This window comes from Lagopus muta, chromosome 2 (genome assembly GCF_023343835.1).
Source record: "Lagopus muta isolate bLagMut1 chromosome 2, bLagMut1 primary, whole genome shotgun sequence".
Classification (NCBI taxonomy): Eukaryota; Metazoa; Chordata; class Aves; order Galliformes; family Phasianidae; genus Lagopus; species Lagopus muta.
In genome coordinates, this window is record NC_064434.1 from 78,168,965 (window position 1) to 78,185,543 (window position 16,579).

The 16,579-nt window shown below is 38.9% G+C and overlaps 1 protein-coding gene across 2 annotated transcripts in view; it reads left to right on the top strand.

Annotated features, from left to right (window-relative positions):
* Positions 1–16,579, top strand: part of LOC125688685 (visual pigment-like receptor peropsin) — a 34,155-nt gene that overhangs the window by 6,365 nt on the left and 11,211 nt on the right. The window contains exons 2-3 of one of the 2 annotated variants that reach the window (XM_048934974.1): positions 2,998–3,094; positions 9,599–9,804. In XM_048934974.1, the coding sequence (XP_048790931.1) occupies positions 9,604–9,804 (201 nt within the window). In that variant the 5' untranslated portion in view covers positions 2,998–3,094; positions 9,599–9,603. Of the gene's footprint in view, positions 1–2,973; positions 3,095–9,598; positions 9,805–16,579 lie in introns of those variants that run through there. The other variant, XM_048934973.1, reaches the window with a different exon arrangement.

Sequence of the window (16,579 nt, forward strand, 5' to 3'; positions counted from 1 at the left end):
AAGACAAATTTTAACCATAATGGTGCAAGGAGTGGCAAGAAAGCCACAGATCTTGGCAAGAGGGCAGCTGTGCCAGCTGGAAAGCAGAAGGAGTAGCCTATGAATCTGAAAAAGTGCTGTCCCATAGTAAAGTAATTCATGTGATAGGAAGGAGTTTACAGTTTTTCTTTTTCTTCTGAGTTTAGACATTAAAAATATTAGCAGTCGCTAAACTTTCTGTAAGAGGTGAGACCTGGCATGACAGAAAAGCAAATGGTTAATATATGATGGGAAGGAACATCGTAGAGAAATTAGGGAAAAGTGATTCTCCCTTAACAACTTTATACTTCAGACTTAAATCTTGTTATATGGCTTACAGGTGGTTCTCTGACCACTTATAGCTGTTTTCAGATGAGATCTGCTAGATGTTTTCCAAGTTTTAGTCTCATTGGAAGGAGTGATTCTTGCTACCCTGGAAATCTCTATTAGACCAGTTGGTTCATGGTGGGTGCAGGCGCATGAACTAGGTGCCAGAAGAAAAAGCACTTTTATGTTTCAGCATCCTGAGAGGATGTGTTATTTCAGATTTCTGAATACAGAGAAATAAATAAACTCCATTATGAGAAATTCGGAAAAGGTAAGAGCATAAGAAGCCACCTTGTGTAGGGCTTCTCTGCTAGTCTCCCAGGCTCATTATTGTTATAACAGGCTTCTATTATCTGCTTCCACATCTACTGAAGTATACTATTAAAGACTTCACTGTACTCAGTACATAGTATATAGTATATAATATATAGTTTATAGTAGCAACTGGCATCTGTAAGCGGTTATGTGATATCAGCTGAAGGAAACCTAAATTGGATTAAAGTTATTTAAATTTTCAGTGATTTCCTCCTCCTGCGTGGTATTCTTTTAATCTGGGATTAAATTCCAATTGTGGCTAAGTACGTGGAAAGCTCATCAATTTGAATGAAAGTTTTAGGAGCCCAACATTTCTGAGGTTTGAATGGGAAGCTGTGGGGTGTGATGCTTACTAGGTTGTAACTTCTGGGGGTCTTATTCCAAGCAAGCACAAAGTCAGTATAAGGAGTGGAAAAAGAATCCTCTTCTCTGACATGATGGCAGACAACAAATGAAGGTATGGTGTCTTGGGGTTTGCTTTCTTTTTTCTTCCTGAACATAATCTCACCTGAACACGCTAAAATAGTATGGTGCATTTCTTCCGTAGTTTGAATATTGGAGCTGAATGAGAGAAGAAAAACCATTTTAAAAAGGAGACTCGCACCTTCCTCACCACGATCAAAATAAACCTATGTGTAGTTTTACACTATGCAAGAGGCATAGGTGAATGTTTGCTTTGTTCTGGTAATGGATGCTCGATGATGTGAGTGAATAAAACTTCACTGAAGCCAATGCAGTACTAATCATACTGTTGCCTGTAGCCAGTTGCTCCATAAATACACTTGTCACCATTGCTGTTGCACCTTGGCCTATCTCAAACAGCCTTTTACCTGGCTTAGCTCTGACAGCAGATTTGGATTGTTTGTGTTTGTTTGCTTTTGTTGGTTGTTTTTTTTTTTTTTTTTTGCTTTATTTTATTCTTATGACTAGTTACTATTTCCTGATTTGTTTTACTTGCTTTTGCAATTATGATAAAACCATACCTTTTGTACAGATAGGAACTGCAAGTGGCTCCTCTATGTAGAGCGTAGAATTAAATGACAAAGTTACAACATTGCAGCATAGGAGCACGCAGGCCTGCTTTCTTAAAATCAGGCAATGCAAGCAGCATGCGACTAGCACAGTTATTCCCCTTTATCTGTTGATGTGTTTTAAGCATTACTGGCCTCATCCAATGTCCAGTGTTCATAGGAGGCTAGGGTGACTGTTAGACAAAACTCTGCATAAATCATTTCAGTATGTCTACTTTCTTGGAAGCAGTGAACGAACACGATCTGATTTTGGAAGATCATCTCCTACTGATACGAAATGTGTTTTCTTACTATAATCAACAAAGTCCATAGGCATGAATCATCATGACAAGATTATTGTTTTCCAGGCTGTGTGCTGTCTTGTTGGATATGGATGATTATTTTATTTTATAGGGATTATAAAGAAAAGTGCAAAGTAGAACAGACTGACCAGAGAAGCTGTGGATGCCCCATCCCTGGAGGCATTCAAGGCTGGTTTTAGTGCAGCCCTGGGCAGCCTGAGCTGCTGGGTGACAGCCCTGCCCACAGCAGAGGACTGGGACTGGGTGGGCTTTGAGTTCTCTTCCAACCCAAACCATTCTGTGATTAAAGACTAAACGTACTCTGAGCTGACTTAAAGCGCATGCAACATGTCAAGAAGACAACATCTCATTTTTCAACAGTGGGGGAAAAATCCAACTGTACTTGGAATGCTCAATATTGGCAGCTTCTTAATAGTGTAAAAAGAAGATATGTGGTTCTTAAGCCATTTTCCGGTAGAGGTCACTTTTTTTTTTTTTTAAACCTCTATGGGATATTTTTCCTCCAAATATCATTTCTTTCATTCTTACATCTTACTTAATTCTTAGAACTAAATTCTAAGGGAATTCAGTGAAGACAAAAAGGCAAAAGTAATGGCATTTCACTGATATATCGATATGCACCACACTTGTTGGTGTGTATGTAAGCCTGTAGGTTGTGTGGTCGTCTTTTGTCAGACACACACTCTTCATTCAAGATTTCTGTAAGCAGCAGTAATAAGGATGTGAGGAAATCTGCTGCCTTCACCGGTCACAGGCTCACAGCCTGTACTAAGAGATAGGATTAGTGAATAAGAACAGGTTGGAAGGCTACAAAGCTCCTGTCCCTTGCAATTTCCTTCTTTAGGTTATTAGTCTCATTGAAGAACTTCCCTGAATAGTCTGAGCAGAAACAGAAGAAAAGGCTGGATTTATTCTATTTTTCCTGGCGTTTGGGACATACCAGGGAGAAGGCAAGCTCTGGGTCATAAGCTTTGCTGAAAATGTCTCTCCAGTTGTCTCCACAGGCACCCTGGAGGAACAACAACATCAGTTTTCTGAGCAGGGAAGCTGCCATCACAGAACAAGGAGAGACCATTATAGGCTTCTACCTACTGGCTTTAGGTATGTACTCTGTCTTGGCTTTGCTAGTGAAATTGAACTCTTGGTAGAGTTTGGTATAAAGCTTGAAGTGAGTCATTTGTTCTTCATCTGTAACAGAACAGGATGTTATGAAGAGCAGCATTTTTCTTCAATTATTATAAGATCAAAGAGGTACAGCCTTATTTTGCTAACACATTAATAACCAATGCAGAATTTTCAAGAAGAAAAAAACCAAGCTTGTAGACTTAACTACTGTTTTCTGAATTTAACAAGTAGGAAGATTTTCAAAAAGGGAAAGTACTCTCTCAGATGTATGTAATGCTTCTTTGCTACCAAGACATGAGAAGACACTGAATTAATGTCCTTTGATTTCCAGAATTTTGACTGGTGCCAGTCAGTTGGCAACCTACAAGTGCTTCTTGCAGAGGCAGAAAATAGAGCTCTACAGGTTTTTGAATTTTTAAAATATTTCTACTGTTTTTACTTTAAGTGTTTGATGCCTATAATAATTAGTCCCTCAAACAGGATCTCTGGCAGGTCTAAGGAATACAGGTCATTGCCCCCTGTTAGCAGTTTCAGCACCATTTTGGTTCTCCCGCATGACAACACTGTATGGGTATAGTAAGGATTTGAAAATGGAACCCAGTATGAACTCACTTTGATCCCAGCACAACTTTGCGTTTTGTTTAAATGTTGTCTACTTGGGACAGACTCGATGCAGGATATAAGCAAATATTAGAAAACATTAAAGAATGCAGGTTTGATAGGTAATCAATTTCCAATTATACATCCTCACGGGAAAATACAAAAATAATAATTTATGACATCAGTTGTTCTAAACTGCACTTTCAAAAATGTTTCTTCTTGAATGACTGACATAAGTAGATTTTTTTTTTTGCTTTTCTAAGCTTATCACATGTTGCAAGAAGCTTATTACCCTCAGTTAATGCTTGAAAAAGATCTGTGGATGTTACAATGTAAAATGTTAAGTATTTTAATATGTTTATATGAGACTTTGTTTTTTTATTGGTAGGAAGCAGGGGTGGAGGGAAGTAGTATTTGGAATAAAATAGAGGTCCTTTAAAAAAAAAAATGACTTCTATCTTAATTATAAGCTTAATTGGAACAGTGTCTGTAAGGTAAAGCAGAGTTGTCCCAATTCATCTCCAATCTGTTCACATGCATGCAACCCCTCACAAATGGCTGCACCATTAGTTAATGAATTAATCAGATGAATTTAAGACTAGAAAGAACATGGTGGGTCAGTAAGGCCATTCGCCTGCTGTGACAACATATAATCCATTTACAAAGCTATCATGCTTCCTCATATAATTGGCTAAGGCTTTTTGTTGTTGTTGCTATCACTCTTTCAATTGACAGTTTGCTCCTGACTTGGTTCCTCTGTTGCACAGGAACCTTTTCTTAAATCATTAGCTAAAGTGACCACATCAACTTTATCCTTTTTGTCTCTCCTTTCAAATAAATTACTTTTGTTGCCTGCAGTTATCGCCTACAGCCACTCTATATTCCTATACAGGTTATCTCACAGTCAAACTTGTATTTCTGTTCCTCAGGATGGTTCTCTTTATCTCCTATTGCAGTGTGTTTCCTCTGTCATCCTAGTCCATCACCCTAGAAGCTTTTTGCTGTTCTAATCTGGATTCACTCTTTGATCAAGCACTAGGACTCAAACCAGGTCTCACTATCACCATTCATTAATGTTAACACCTCTAGCTCTGCTAACCCCTGCTGGTGCTGCCTGTGCATCACACTGGTAGTGCACACTTCTTCCATCAATTGACCAACAGAGGTGTTTTCCTCTGCTGCCCCTGATGCTGACCTCACATCTTGTAGCAAATACATTTTAAAGTACCTAAGTGCCTGAACTTTTACACTGCTGAGTTAAATTTCATTAATACCTTATTACTTCAGTCTTCGAAGTCCCCTTGTTACTTCTATATGCTATCCAGTTATCTTCTGTTGCTGATAGTTCTTTTCAGCTTTCACCAGCAATGCCATGGCTGCTAGAGCTCCTTCAGGTTACACCAAACCTCTCATGAACACAAACTTTGTTCTGAGGCTGATTGCAGAGGAAATGCATTATTAACTTCCATGCATGTATCATGCATGCTCAGATCCATTTGCAGTATATTTTTACTCCTATTTGAGTTTAAAAAAAAAAAAAAAACAAAACAAAAAAAAAACAATACAATAACATACAGAATTTTTATTGAAGCTAGCTTACTACTTCTACACTGATTTGTTTGGAAAAATATTTGTAGGGTGTAAGCTACTGTTCAGAAATGCTTCTTACCACACAATCATTTTATAACCAACTCTTCATCTTCCCTACAGAAGTTGGCTTAAGGACATGTAATAACTCTGTATGAAATATAAATAACTCTGTAATTAAAGACTCTGTAAATGGGATCTCAAGGCCAGCAAGAAAAGCTTATAAGTTTCCAATTGGGTGTGCTGTAAGAGACACCACAGTGTCTTCCAAAGGACTCTGTAGCATTGCTGCCAAGGAAAATCTTTGAAGAGGGACAGAGCGAATAATCCATAGCAGAAAAATACTGAGGGGAAATTTCCTTTGTAATCCTGCTAAAAGTTTGTTTTCCAGGATAAGACATTTGAAATGTACACAAACAAATAAAAAATGTTGGCAGTAATGTTAGTACTTACAGTAAATCTTGTCCCAGCTTATGATGTTGGAATTCAGAGTATTGTCTCTTTCTTGTCTTTCAAGAAATGTTTGCATACACATTTCATTCCTTTTTTTTCTTTTTAATGGAGTCAGAGTCCACAGTTCTATTGTCAGTAGCAAGGTAAAATTAAAAAAATAAAAACAAGCATGTTTGTAACAAGCATTACAATTTATGCTTTATACATCATAGTGCCAAAACGCTTGTCCAGGCATGACCTGGTTTTGAAAATGGACAAATATGAGTTACAACTAAAAAAAATTTAATTCCAAAATATTCTAAATTTTGTAAACAGTTTGAACTTCATCTACTTTACTTCCTGAAGTTTATGGTCCTTTGTAACCAGCTTCATATCCTCTACATATTTCCGTCAGACAGCAGTGCTGATGTCATAAATTAATCAACCTCTGTAGGTCTTGTGGTATTGGTTCTTGACTGCTGTGGATCTTTCTGTTGTACTTTCTGTCATTCGTTCCCATACCTGGAAGAAAAATAAGGAAAGGGTATTTTTTTTTCCTTAAATATTAATTAGAATTCTAAAACTAATTGTTCTTTTCTACTTTTATACACAACTTGTTCTGTGCTCATTTTCCCTAGTTTCATAATTAACTGGGGTTGTTAGAATGAATGATTGACATAACAAGAAATGTCAAATGAGTATGACAGAATATTTGATAGAGAGCAAATTCTGACTTTCTGTGAGTACTCTTATCATGAAGGCATGCTGAGGGCATTACCAACCTGATCTGAAAACTGGAACAAACCACAAGGCCCAGACTTGTCTTTAAATGGCACATATTTCTGAATGGTGACAGAATACTGTTTGACAGGTGACAGAATGAGTGTTATTTTGGGATGTTTCTTGACAACTAAATCTGAAAAGGTGGGAAAGGAAACAAGCCATTCACAAAGCATTCATCCACAAAATGATCACATTTATTGAACAAATAATCTCTCCATGCCTTGTCAAGTTTAAAACATGATGACTCTCCTGCCAAAATTCTCAATGTGCCCTGGGTACAATATTGTGTCTGTATAATTAGTGGTGACGATTAAAAGCAGAGCAAAATAATTTCACAGTTAAGTAGTTAATGACAGCTTTATAAACTGTACATTTTCCCACTGTTTTAGACTAGAAAACTTTACAGCAGACCCTTCCAGACAGACATTTATGGTTGCGTACAGGTAGTTGTACAGTGCAGCTTCCCTTCTACCAAACTTAACTATGCAAAAGCATAAATGCAACACAGACAGTGTTGTTCACAGTCCTCATGCACTTAGAGCGAATAGAGGGTATGGCTGCATGCTCAGGCTTGGATGGAATTCAAGCAGGAATCTTTGTATAATTGCTGCATTCTCCCTTAGCATTTTTCCCAGCTAAACATGTTGCTGTTTTCTGTTTTTCTCAAGAGAGAAGTTTTTGGTTTCCTCAGCCAATCTTTCAGTCAGCTTTCTGCGTGCACTTTTTGCACTGGCTGGCAGACAGTGAGTTGACACAGGGTTTTGCTCATATAGTTTTGGTTCCTGACTTCCATCACTTGCTGAGCATCCCTGCTGTTCCTGCTCTGCAAGTCATGGGAAACAGAATCAACCCCTTTGTGTGGAGACTGTTGACATCCATGAACTAAAACCTCCCAGGCTGTATTATTCCAGGAGAAACATTACTGCAGAATTCTATAAAGACAAAACATTGTTTTTTAATATTGCTTCCCGTCCTGTTCCTCCTACGTCCCAATGTTTGCAAGTGTGAGTACCAACTGTATTAGTGTGGCTTGAGAAAAGCTCTACTCAGTTCTGTCCTGAGGAGTAAAGGTGACCACATAGCTGTTCAATATTCAGTGACTGTCAGCACTCATTTAGCTGTTCTGCTCTGATATTGCTCATCTCACGGCAGCAGCTCGCAGTCCTGTCCTGTGTTAAAGAGTGTCAGTAATTTTGTTGTATGCCACTTCAGAATTGCCATCATTCCTCATTGATGAGCCCAGATCAAGACAGCATTACATCTTATGGAAGAATTGCACTGGCTCTACTCTAAACTTTGTGTGGGGTGAAGTGCTCAGTTTCATCCTCCTATTTCTCCCTGCTATTTCATCCTGCTATTTCTCTCTCAGCCACTTACAGGTCTCCACCAGAACCTGCCCTTTCTCACCAGGATTGCCTGAGTTCTGGGGCTGGGTTTTGGTGTTTTGATTTTATTTTTTCATCTCCTCTTGTGAGAGAATATTGCTGGTATCCTGTAGAAGGCAGAGTGGGTTCTCTCAACTTACTCTCTTCCATTCCCCCTGTTACTGAGAGGCCATCTGTTGATGCCACTCCTCCTAGCACTTCAGCGTTCACAGTTCTCTTTCTGGGATCTGGATTTGCCTGCAGCCTGCCCCGAGGCACCTTCTGCCTGTAGAGCAGCTGAGGAAACTCTGTCTCTCATCCAGAGTGCAATGCCCAATGCTGTGTCTTTACACCATCAGTGTCTGAACATAGTTTCAGAAGTGATCACAATCTTGTCTCTGACATCTGCCTTAGCTGTATTGTTGTTTTGCATCACTTTTTGCTCAGTCTCTTCCATAAGATACTTGAAATGAAAGCTCCCATGCCCTCCAGGCTAGGGGGAATTTCAAGGACAGCCTTCCTGTCAATTACATCATATTGACAAAATTGTACTGTTTATGAAGGAGGTGAACTTTTGTCTGCCATTTTAGTGCCATGCCTTACTACTGACAGGGAAAATATTTCCCCATCTACTGTCTTGAAAACCATCTTACCTTAGATGATGTGGAGCTGACACATGCAAACAGCACAGCTATCATGGCTGCACTGCAAATTGTGTTCCCAAAACAGTTTGTCCTCCCTTGCCTTTCCATGCCTTAATGATACCAAGACTCGGAAAAATGTTAGAAACAATTCCCAACTCAAGCTGCATTCTGCTGTTGGAAATGAGGGTCCATTAAGAAACATTGTCACCTAGTGGCCAGAATAAGATGTATTTACTGTTGTTGATCTTATAATGATATATATCTATACATATGTGTGTGTGTCTGTGTGTGTGTGTATACACACAGAAGTATCATTGCATCAGTGTTTACTTCTGGTTAATGCCATATACTGACACATCAGCTCTTCCCAATTCAAAAGCTCTTTAGTGAACCAGATGTGTCTGCTAAGCAAGTGGCTTTTTGGCAATTCTGCAAAGAGAAGTTATTAGGAAGGAAATGAGTCTGCAGAAAAGCTGTTCAGTGTGCAGTACCAAGTCTGTCTCTGCCACTGCAGACTCAGGACCACCTCACTGGGATCCATGTAGGTAACCTCACTGCCTTCGTGCTTTGCTCTCTGATTTTTTAGCTTGTGACGCTCACAGGTGGCCTGGACATATGGAGCCCAGCAGAGAAACGCTGTGTTACCATCATGCAGACATATTATGCTTCTTAAAAGAGTTCTGAATGTTCTCTGAATACCCAGAGTTGTTATGCAATGACACATCAAGTTACATTCTCCTTCAGTATGTGTATTTGCATCTTGCTACGTCAACATACAGTACCAGTGCTCTCAGATAGCAGCTGCTGAAAGTGGTGATTCTTTGACAAACAGAGCAGCAGCATTTTCTGTTCATTCCATTTGATTGCCAGTTATTCACTTATTCTTGCTTTTGCAGTACATCTAGCCACTTAAAAGTGCTTCACACATAAGTTTCCCAATGGTCGAAATAAACTGTTTCAATTCATTTCTAATTGAAATAAAGGATAGTTAGAAGTGAAATCATACATTTACAACTTGAACTGATGCTTGTTCACATTTGACTTCAAAGTGTTGTTTGTTTGTTTTTCAGGTTGGATGTCTTGGTTTGGAAACAGCGTTGTGATTTTTGTCCTGTTTAAACAGAGGCATCTTCTGCAGCCCACTGACTACCTTACATTTAACTTGGCTGTATCAGATGCCAGTATCTCTGTGTTTGGTTATTCAAGGGGGATCATTGAAATATTCAATGTCTTCAGAGATGATGGATTCATTATCACATCGATATGGACTTGCCAGGTAAAACTGGATTATACTTAAGTAATATAAGCGTAACTACTTCTGTGTATGTGCTGTGTGTAAGCAACAAGAAAAAAATGCTGATTCGCTTTCCAAAAGGACAGTGTTCTCTTTTGTTGCATCCATAAATCTGTGTTTGATCGGGTTTTGACAGATTCTCAGTAATTTTTTCCTACCACAAAGGTCAACATTCCCAACCAGCTGGCTGATGCTATTGTTAAATGCTGCCCTTTGCCTTACAAGAGAATTATGTGTATTTGTACTTCATTATTTGCCTTGTAGAAGCGGGTCAAGAAATCTTAGAGAAGGTTTATATAATGCAAGTTTCACAGTTATTATACAAAAGCTGTCCTTCTTTTGCTGTTTTATTACATGTTCTTGTGAACACTTGAGGAGACCAACACTGATCACTTCAATCCACCAAATACTGTAGAGAAGGTTTATTAGTGACTAGAAACCGCATTGTTATTGTTTTCTTGTTTTTGGTTAAGTTTTTCTATAGTGAGAAAAGAATACTTCTATTCTTTTTTTCTTATTTATGTCCTTTTATCTTGGATTTATTTCTCTCTTATTATCTGTGCTTTATATCCCTTTTTTTCTTATCTGTGTTAGCAGTGTTTCACTAGGGGACTTGAATTTTTTTAGGCTTTTAAATTAAAAGAAAGCAAGATAGTGAGTTGACTGGCGGTTTGTATTTTTGGAGGCAGACCTGCACATTCTGTTCCTTCTCCCTTTCCTTCCTTCTCCTACATTCGCCAGAGGATACTTAGCTCTTTGTAGGTAACAAGCCTTTCTTCTCCTCTACATGAGAAATTGAAGAGACTAGCTCTGTCTATTTGCAGTAGTGCCTCCTACTTGGCTTTTTGACTTCACGTCATACCTCCCTCTCATATTGGAAAGTGAAGGCATAGGCTCTGGTTCTCTTCAGTTCCTTGTGGTCAAACCTGGTTGTTGGCAGTTTACGCAGCTTTAAGTTAGTTGTTATGTTCCTGCTTAACAAAGCGTTCAGAGCATCCATGCAGGACTTGAGTACACCCATAATTCACAGCATGCAGCTACTTGTACCAAATTGGTTGCATTCTTGTTCCTGAAGTCTTTGTGGGCTTGGGGTCTGTGGTAGGATAAGTGCCTTCTGTCTACGGCACAATCATCCCTAATCTTGGAAGCAGGAAATTCAGAAAATCCTATTAAAGCAAATTCTGAAATATTCACGCCTACATAGACAGAATATAAACATGTCTCGTAGATAAATAAGTGCAAGCCTGGCTCCCTGAAGCTGTTGGAAATATCTATGAGAAAGATTATATTTAGTGTGAGTGCCTGTTTCATGGGGGAATCAAAAAGCTGAAACTGACAGGATAGCCTCCAGCAAGGTATAAAGAAGATCACGATGAAGGAAAAGAGAGAGTGAAATAATCCTGTTTTCTTATCTTAGGTATTTATTGTTTTTATTTAAAGAGGAGCTTGAACTATTGTGCATTGCAGCTGAGAATACTTTTACAGCTTGTGTTTCCTTACTCTGGGAGTGAGACTTCCTGCAGAAAGGCTCTGGTTAACCTAAGAGACATAGCTTCATTGAAAAAAAAACATTTTGAGTGAGAAATTAAATATATGTCTAAATCAATTTTGCAGAAAAGATTTTATTAAAACGAAGCTCATTATTTCCTCAGCAAAACTCATTATTTCTCTAATCAGAAAACCTACAATTTCAATTCAAAGTCTGTTGAGGATAAACTTCCAGGAAACCTTTTAATTTTCTTGATTAATGGGAGGATTTCAATTCATCAGATAAACAAAGGCATGCATACAAATTGAAAAAACCCACACAGAAACTTAAAGAGATTCTCATTTTGTCATTTGTTTCAAAGAAGGTTGTTGCTACAGTTAGGGAATTAAGTGTGAAGTCTGGGCCTCTGGGTCCAGTTCCAGCTTTGCAGCAGGCTTCCTATGTAAGACAGGGTAAGCCATATAAGCTGAAATTCTGAACAGAGATCTGTGGCATAACAGAAGATCTGCAACCCAGATGGTTGAAAGAAGTAATTTTAAACGACCCTTCTGCTTTTCCCCAGCCCAAGGTCTTCCAGAGGCTGACAAGTCCCTGATGTATTTTGTGTAGTTTAGAGCACGGTCTGTGCAGTAGCTGTTTTGGGTGGTGGTGCTGGTATGTAAAACACAGTACACAGGAATCAGCACTGTGTCCACATCCATTGATTTGCAAGGGAGTACTCTTGACAGCACATTAACAACTTTCCTAAACAATCTGGTTTGCAAAATGTTACAGTTGCTTCTTTCAGAATCTACAGAGGATTATCAAAGTTTAAACTTAACATTTCAAATAAGAAATGATATCACATTAATTGTTAATTAAAAATTCATGGCAACTTGGAAAAGTCTTTTTTTTACTCCTTATGAATAGCTGAAACTGGTTGTGACTTGCTGAGTGAAGATCAGGATATGTTCAGCAACAAGTAGGGTTTGTCTTGAAAAAGTATTTGTTCAGATGTTTTTTACTTTCTGAAAGTACTGTAGATACCTTTAGGTATTTAGGAAGAGTACAGTACAGAAATAACAAGAAGATTCAGTTTTTTTTTTTTTAAATTGTATGTTTCTGTGCATGCACAGCCAGCCAGCACAGAGCTCATTCTTAAAATGTTCACCGTTGAACAGAAGTGGGGTTTTATTGCATTATTTTTTCTATTTATAAAATCTGGTGCATTCAAAGCCAGACCAGAACGGGTCCCACATCTGGAACATGGGGAAATAAGGACCTTGGTGCCAGGCAGCTGAAGCCCATCCTTCCATCACGAATGTGTATCTCTCGGCTGCCTCATCTCACTCAAACTCCTAGGCCAGTAGCTGGGATACAGCGTGACCAACATGCTGTTAGCACGACCCATGTGTTCCCATCCCCACCTTGGTTGATGTTGCTAGGACCTGAGGACAGCCCCACTTTGGCTTTCTGTTGCTGTCCATTTCACTGAACATTTGCTCCTGTTTGATCAGTCAGCCTCTGCTGTCAGGTATGCTTAGCAAAACTTTACTTTTCCAAGCTAGCTTGTCATTTCTGTTTATGAAGAAAATTCACGAGCTCACCTCACTTAATCCGCAGTGCTATTTTCCTTTCCTCTGCCTTGGGCCCTCTTCAGTACCTTCAGGTGACGTTTTTCAAACTGTAGGGTTCACAATTCTTGGCTGTCTCGGATAGAGGGAGTGGGGAGAAGGCAGATAGATACCTCTTCTTCTCCAACAGTCTAGTCTGTGAAAAGTGTAACTAAAGATCTATCTTATGATAAAATGGCTGTCTTGTTTCATTCTTGCTGAATGGGCAAGGTATATTGCTCCTGTATACACATCTCTGTACAGAATCTCCCCTCTGTACAGAAGAACCACTACTACTCTCCCTCATACCAAGCATTATTTTTCCTTTTGGAGGCTTGAAAGAGCTCTGCTTCCAAGAATGAGGCTGCATGGCAGGTCTGTACCCAAACACTGCTCAGCTATATGCTCTGTACAGGACATGGTTTTTTTCTTTCACAGGTTTTTTTATCCTTTCTTTGCTGTAACCCTGTGTTTTAGTCCTGATCAGGACAGAGGAAGGAGAGTCTCTGACACATTCATTGTTTGCCTCTTTGCAAATCATTGGTACAGTTCATCTAGTAAAGTTCAGGTCAGTGAATATAAGCCAATCACCAACAGACGTCTGTTCCCCTGTCAACCATGTTTATAATTAGAAGTTACCTCAAGATATATTTTTGTCCTTTCTATATGTTTTTTGTTCATATGTTCTGCTGAATTAGAAGTTGCTATGAAACCTGTAAATAATATTGCATCATTTACACGTAGGAAGTAAAGGCATGTTAACTCTCTGTTGAAAACACCAGTTTCTTCTGAACCATACTAATCCACCAGCAGAAACCTTTTCTCGTATCTGCTGATCTTTTGGTGAATATAAAAGTTGCAGACTTTAGGAAGCCTTAGTATAGCGGGGGAAGTGTTACAACCTTTCTTATCCCCAGAAGCCAAAAATAGGCTGTGGAGTACCCTAGAGTTAGAAATGTTTCATAATCCTTATACTTTGATTCAAACTTGCTTCCACTAATCGACTTTGTCTTTTTTTTTTTTCTTTTGTATGAGAATACAGTATAGTTATTCTGATGTTAATTTTATAAATACATAAGAATTGTATAAGGGTCAAGAAGAATGACTGCTCTTACATGTGCTTGCTTTGTCATCATAGGTTTCTTAATTTTTTTTAATGCTTATTTTTGAGTGTTAGTGGAGACCTTGAGTATCTTTTCCTATGCGTAAGATATATCTTAATTGTGCACAAAGAAGCCCAGGGTTTGTTCAGGGCTGGAGTAGAGAAGGCTCCTGGGAGACCTCACTGTGGCCTTTCAGTACTTGAAGGGAGCTTATAAACAGGAGGGAGACAGATTTTTCACAGAGGTAAATACTGATGGGACAAGGGGGAATGTTCTAAAATTGAAAGTGGGTGTGACTGCCTTGCTGTGTGGTTTGGTTGGCTTTGTAGCAGTGAGGAGACTTGTTTTGAATCCTGCACTGCTTTATGTTTTGATGCTGTATGCAGTGGTTCCCTATTTTTGTGAGGCACATCTTGGAAATAACCTAGCAACCCTAGTGAGCTGCAGCAGGCCCCATGTGGCATGTATGCATTGTTTGACTTAGTCCACTTCTGCATTGTTTGCCTGACAGCACCAGCCCTGTATCATATGCGCATCCTGAAAGGAAGCTGTCTGGCCCAAAGTCCAACATTTCCTAGACTTAGTGCATTTGCATTGAGGAGTGCAGGACAAGCAGAAATGTCTAGGATTTCTTACACCTTAACAAAGCTCTTTGAGTTGAGATGCTGTAGCTGGTGAAGTCTCCAGATGAAATCTCAGACAAACATGGACCTCTAAGAAAATCTGGATGTTTGGTAGCCCTGCATTATTAACAGTGCTGCTCTTGGGCAAGGACATCTCCTCTTCAGAGTGGTTGTCCTGATTACTCACACATGATGTCCTTCTCTTGCTATAGTTTCTCTTCTATAGCCTTGGTATTTGCTTGTTCCAGGGACTATGAAGCATCCTGTTCAGCTTCCAGTCACTGCTTCCAGCTGACACTTAACACATCCAGTACTTTTGGTGTGATTGAACACCCAGAGGTCTAATCAGACATTTTCAAGAAGGAATAGTGTTCATCTTTTGTAAACATTAAAGATGAGGATCTTAAACTCTGAAAGGAAAATTGAAACAGTAGGAAATTCTGAAATCAATAACATGAAAATACATAGGCTCTTTTCAGAAGTTTTGAGGCAAAGGTCTTTTAATCTTGAATAAATTATTTTATATCTTATTGATAGAATTTGCTTCCTCAGAACATGCATTAATCTGTACCTTAATTGTAAAACAAAAGACCAATACTTTTTCAACAGTAAGTTCTATAAATGGTCCCACAAATCATAAACCCTAAAGACATTTATGTTCTTTTATGGAGTGCACTTGAAGGACGTAGATTTCTGTCCATTTAATACAACCAGTATAACCAACCAGTCTTTTGACTTAGCTGGACTAGTGACTCTGCTGATTCAGTCTGTGATTTTTTGTGTGTCTGTAAAAGTTGAGTCAGTGTTTATGTATTAGTGTGCGTGTGGTGTGGTATTCCTCTACATTTTGCGTGGGATGACTGACCAGCAGTAGTACCTCAGCATCAGTGAAACCAGGTAGGAAAGGCAATTGCAAATGCAGAGGATCAAAGTAAAAGGTCGTCACAGACTTTCTTTCAGCTCCTGGTAGATGGGAGAAGAAAATAGTACGGAAATGTCTTCACAGGCACATCTTGGGTTCACTGCTGCTCATGCACGGTGGGGCCAGAATGCACGCTGCAGGAGTACATCCATCCTCAGCATGGCTCTCTGCAGCTGGATGGCTTGGACAGAGGATTCCCATCCAAAGACTGAGGTAGCTCAACCCTGCTTAGTATAAAAATCTCTATCTCAGTACCCAAAAGTGTAGCTCTAGGACTGAAGCTGGGACAGAAGAAACCTGAATGTTTTTCTCAAATCATAATGGTACAGGAACATGTCCTAATGTCTATTTAGTTTGTAAGTGCTCAGCTATCCACCTATAAGACGTAGAAGAAATTAAACCAAATGTAAAAACTGAGTGGAAAAAATAGCTATTGAATAACCTAGTGCAGTGCTGTGGTGTGATATTTCTGCAGTTTTATTTATATATATATCTTATCATTCCTGACATCTCAGTAAGATGAAAATAACCTGCAGTCAAATCATGGAACTGGCACTAAGAGCATTAAGAGATAAAATAGATGTTAAAGGTGCTGAAGAAAAGCTGTGTAACTTTAGCTCTGTATTCAGCTCACCCTAACACACTGGTCCACTGTGAAAGGTAGGATGTGGAGACTGAACTATATAGCAAATTCAAAAAGTGATGTCTTTTGTTTTGCCTGTACTGTGTCACATGATGCCTCTTCTGCACCCAATTTTGTTCTTCCGCACAACTTTTGTATTTAAAATATTATGAGTACTGGACTGTTACCTCATTCTCTGAGCCTTTCCTTGCATTACTGAGATTTGGATATGGAGAAAAAAAATGCAGACATATTAGTGTTCCCTACTTATTTATTTCTGGTCTGCTGTGATGTCATCTGAAGAGTAGTATGTACATTGCAGTCAAAGAGGTAAAAGCAAATTGTGCAGACATCTGTGAGCTAAATTCTAATGAGAAAAATACTTCATCTATAGGGAAGAGGGGAA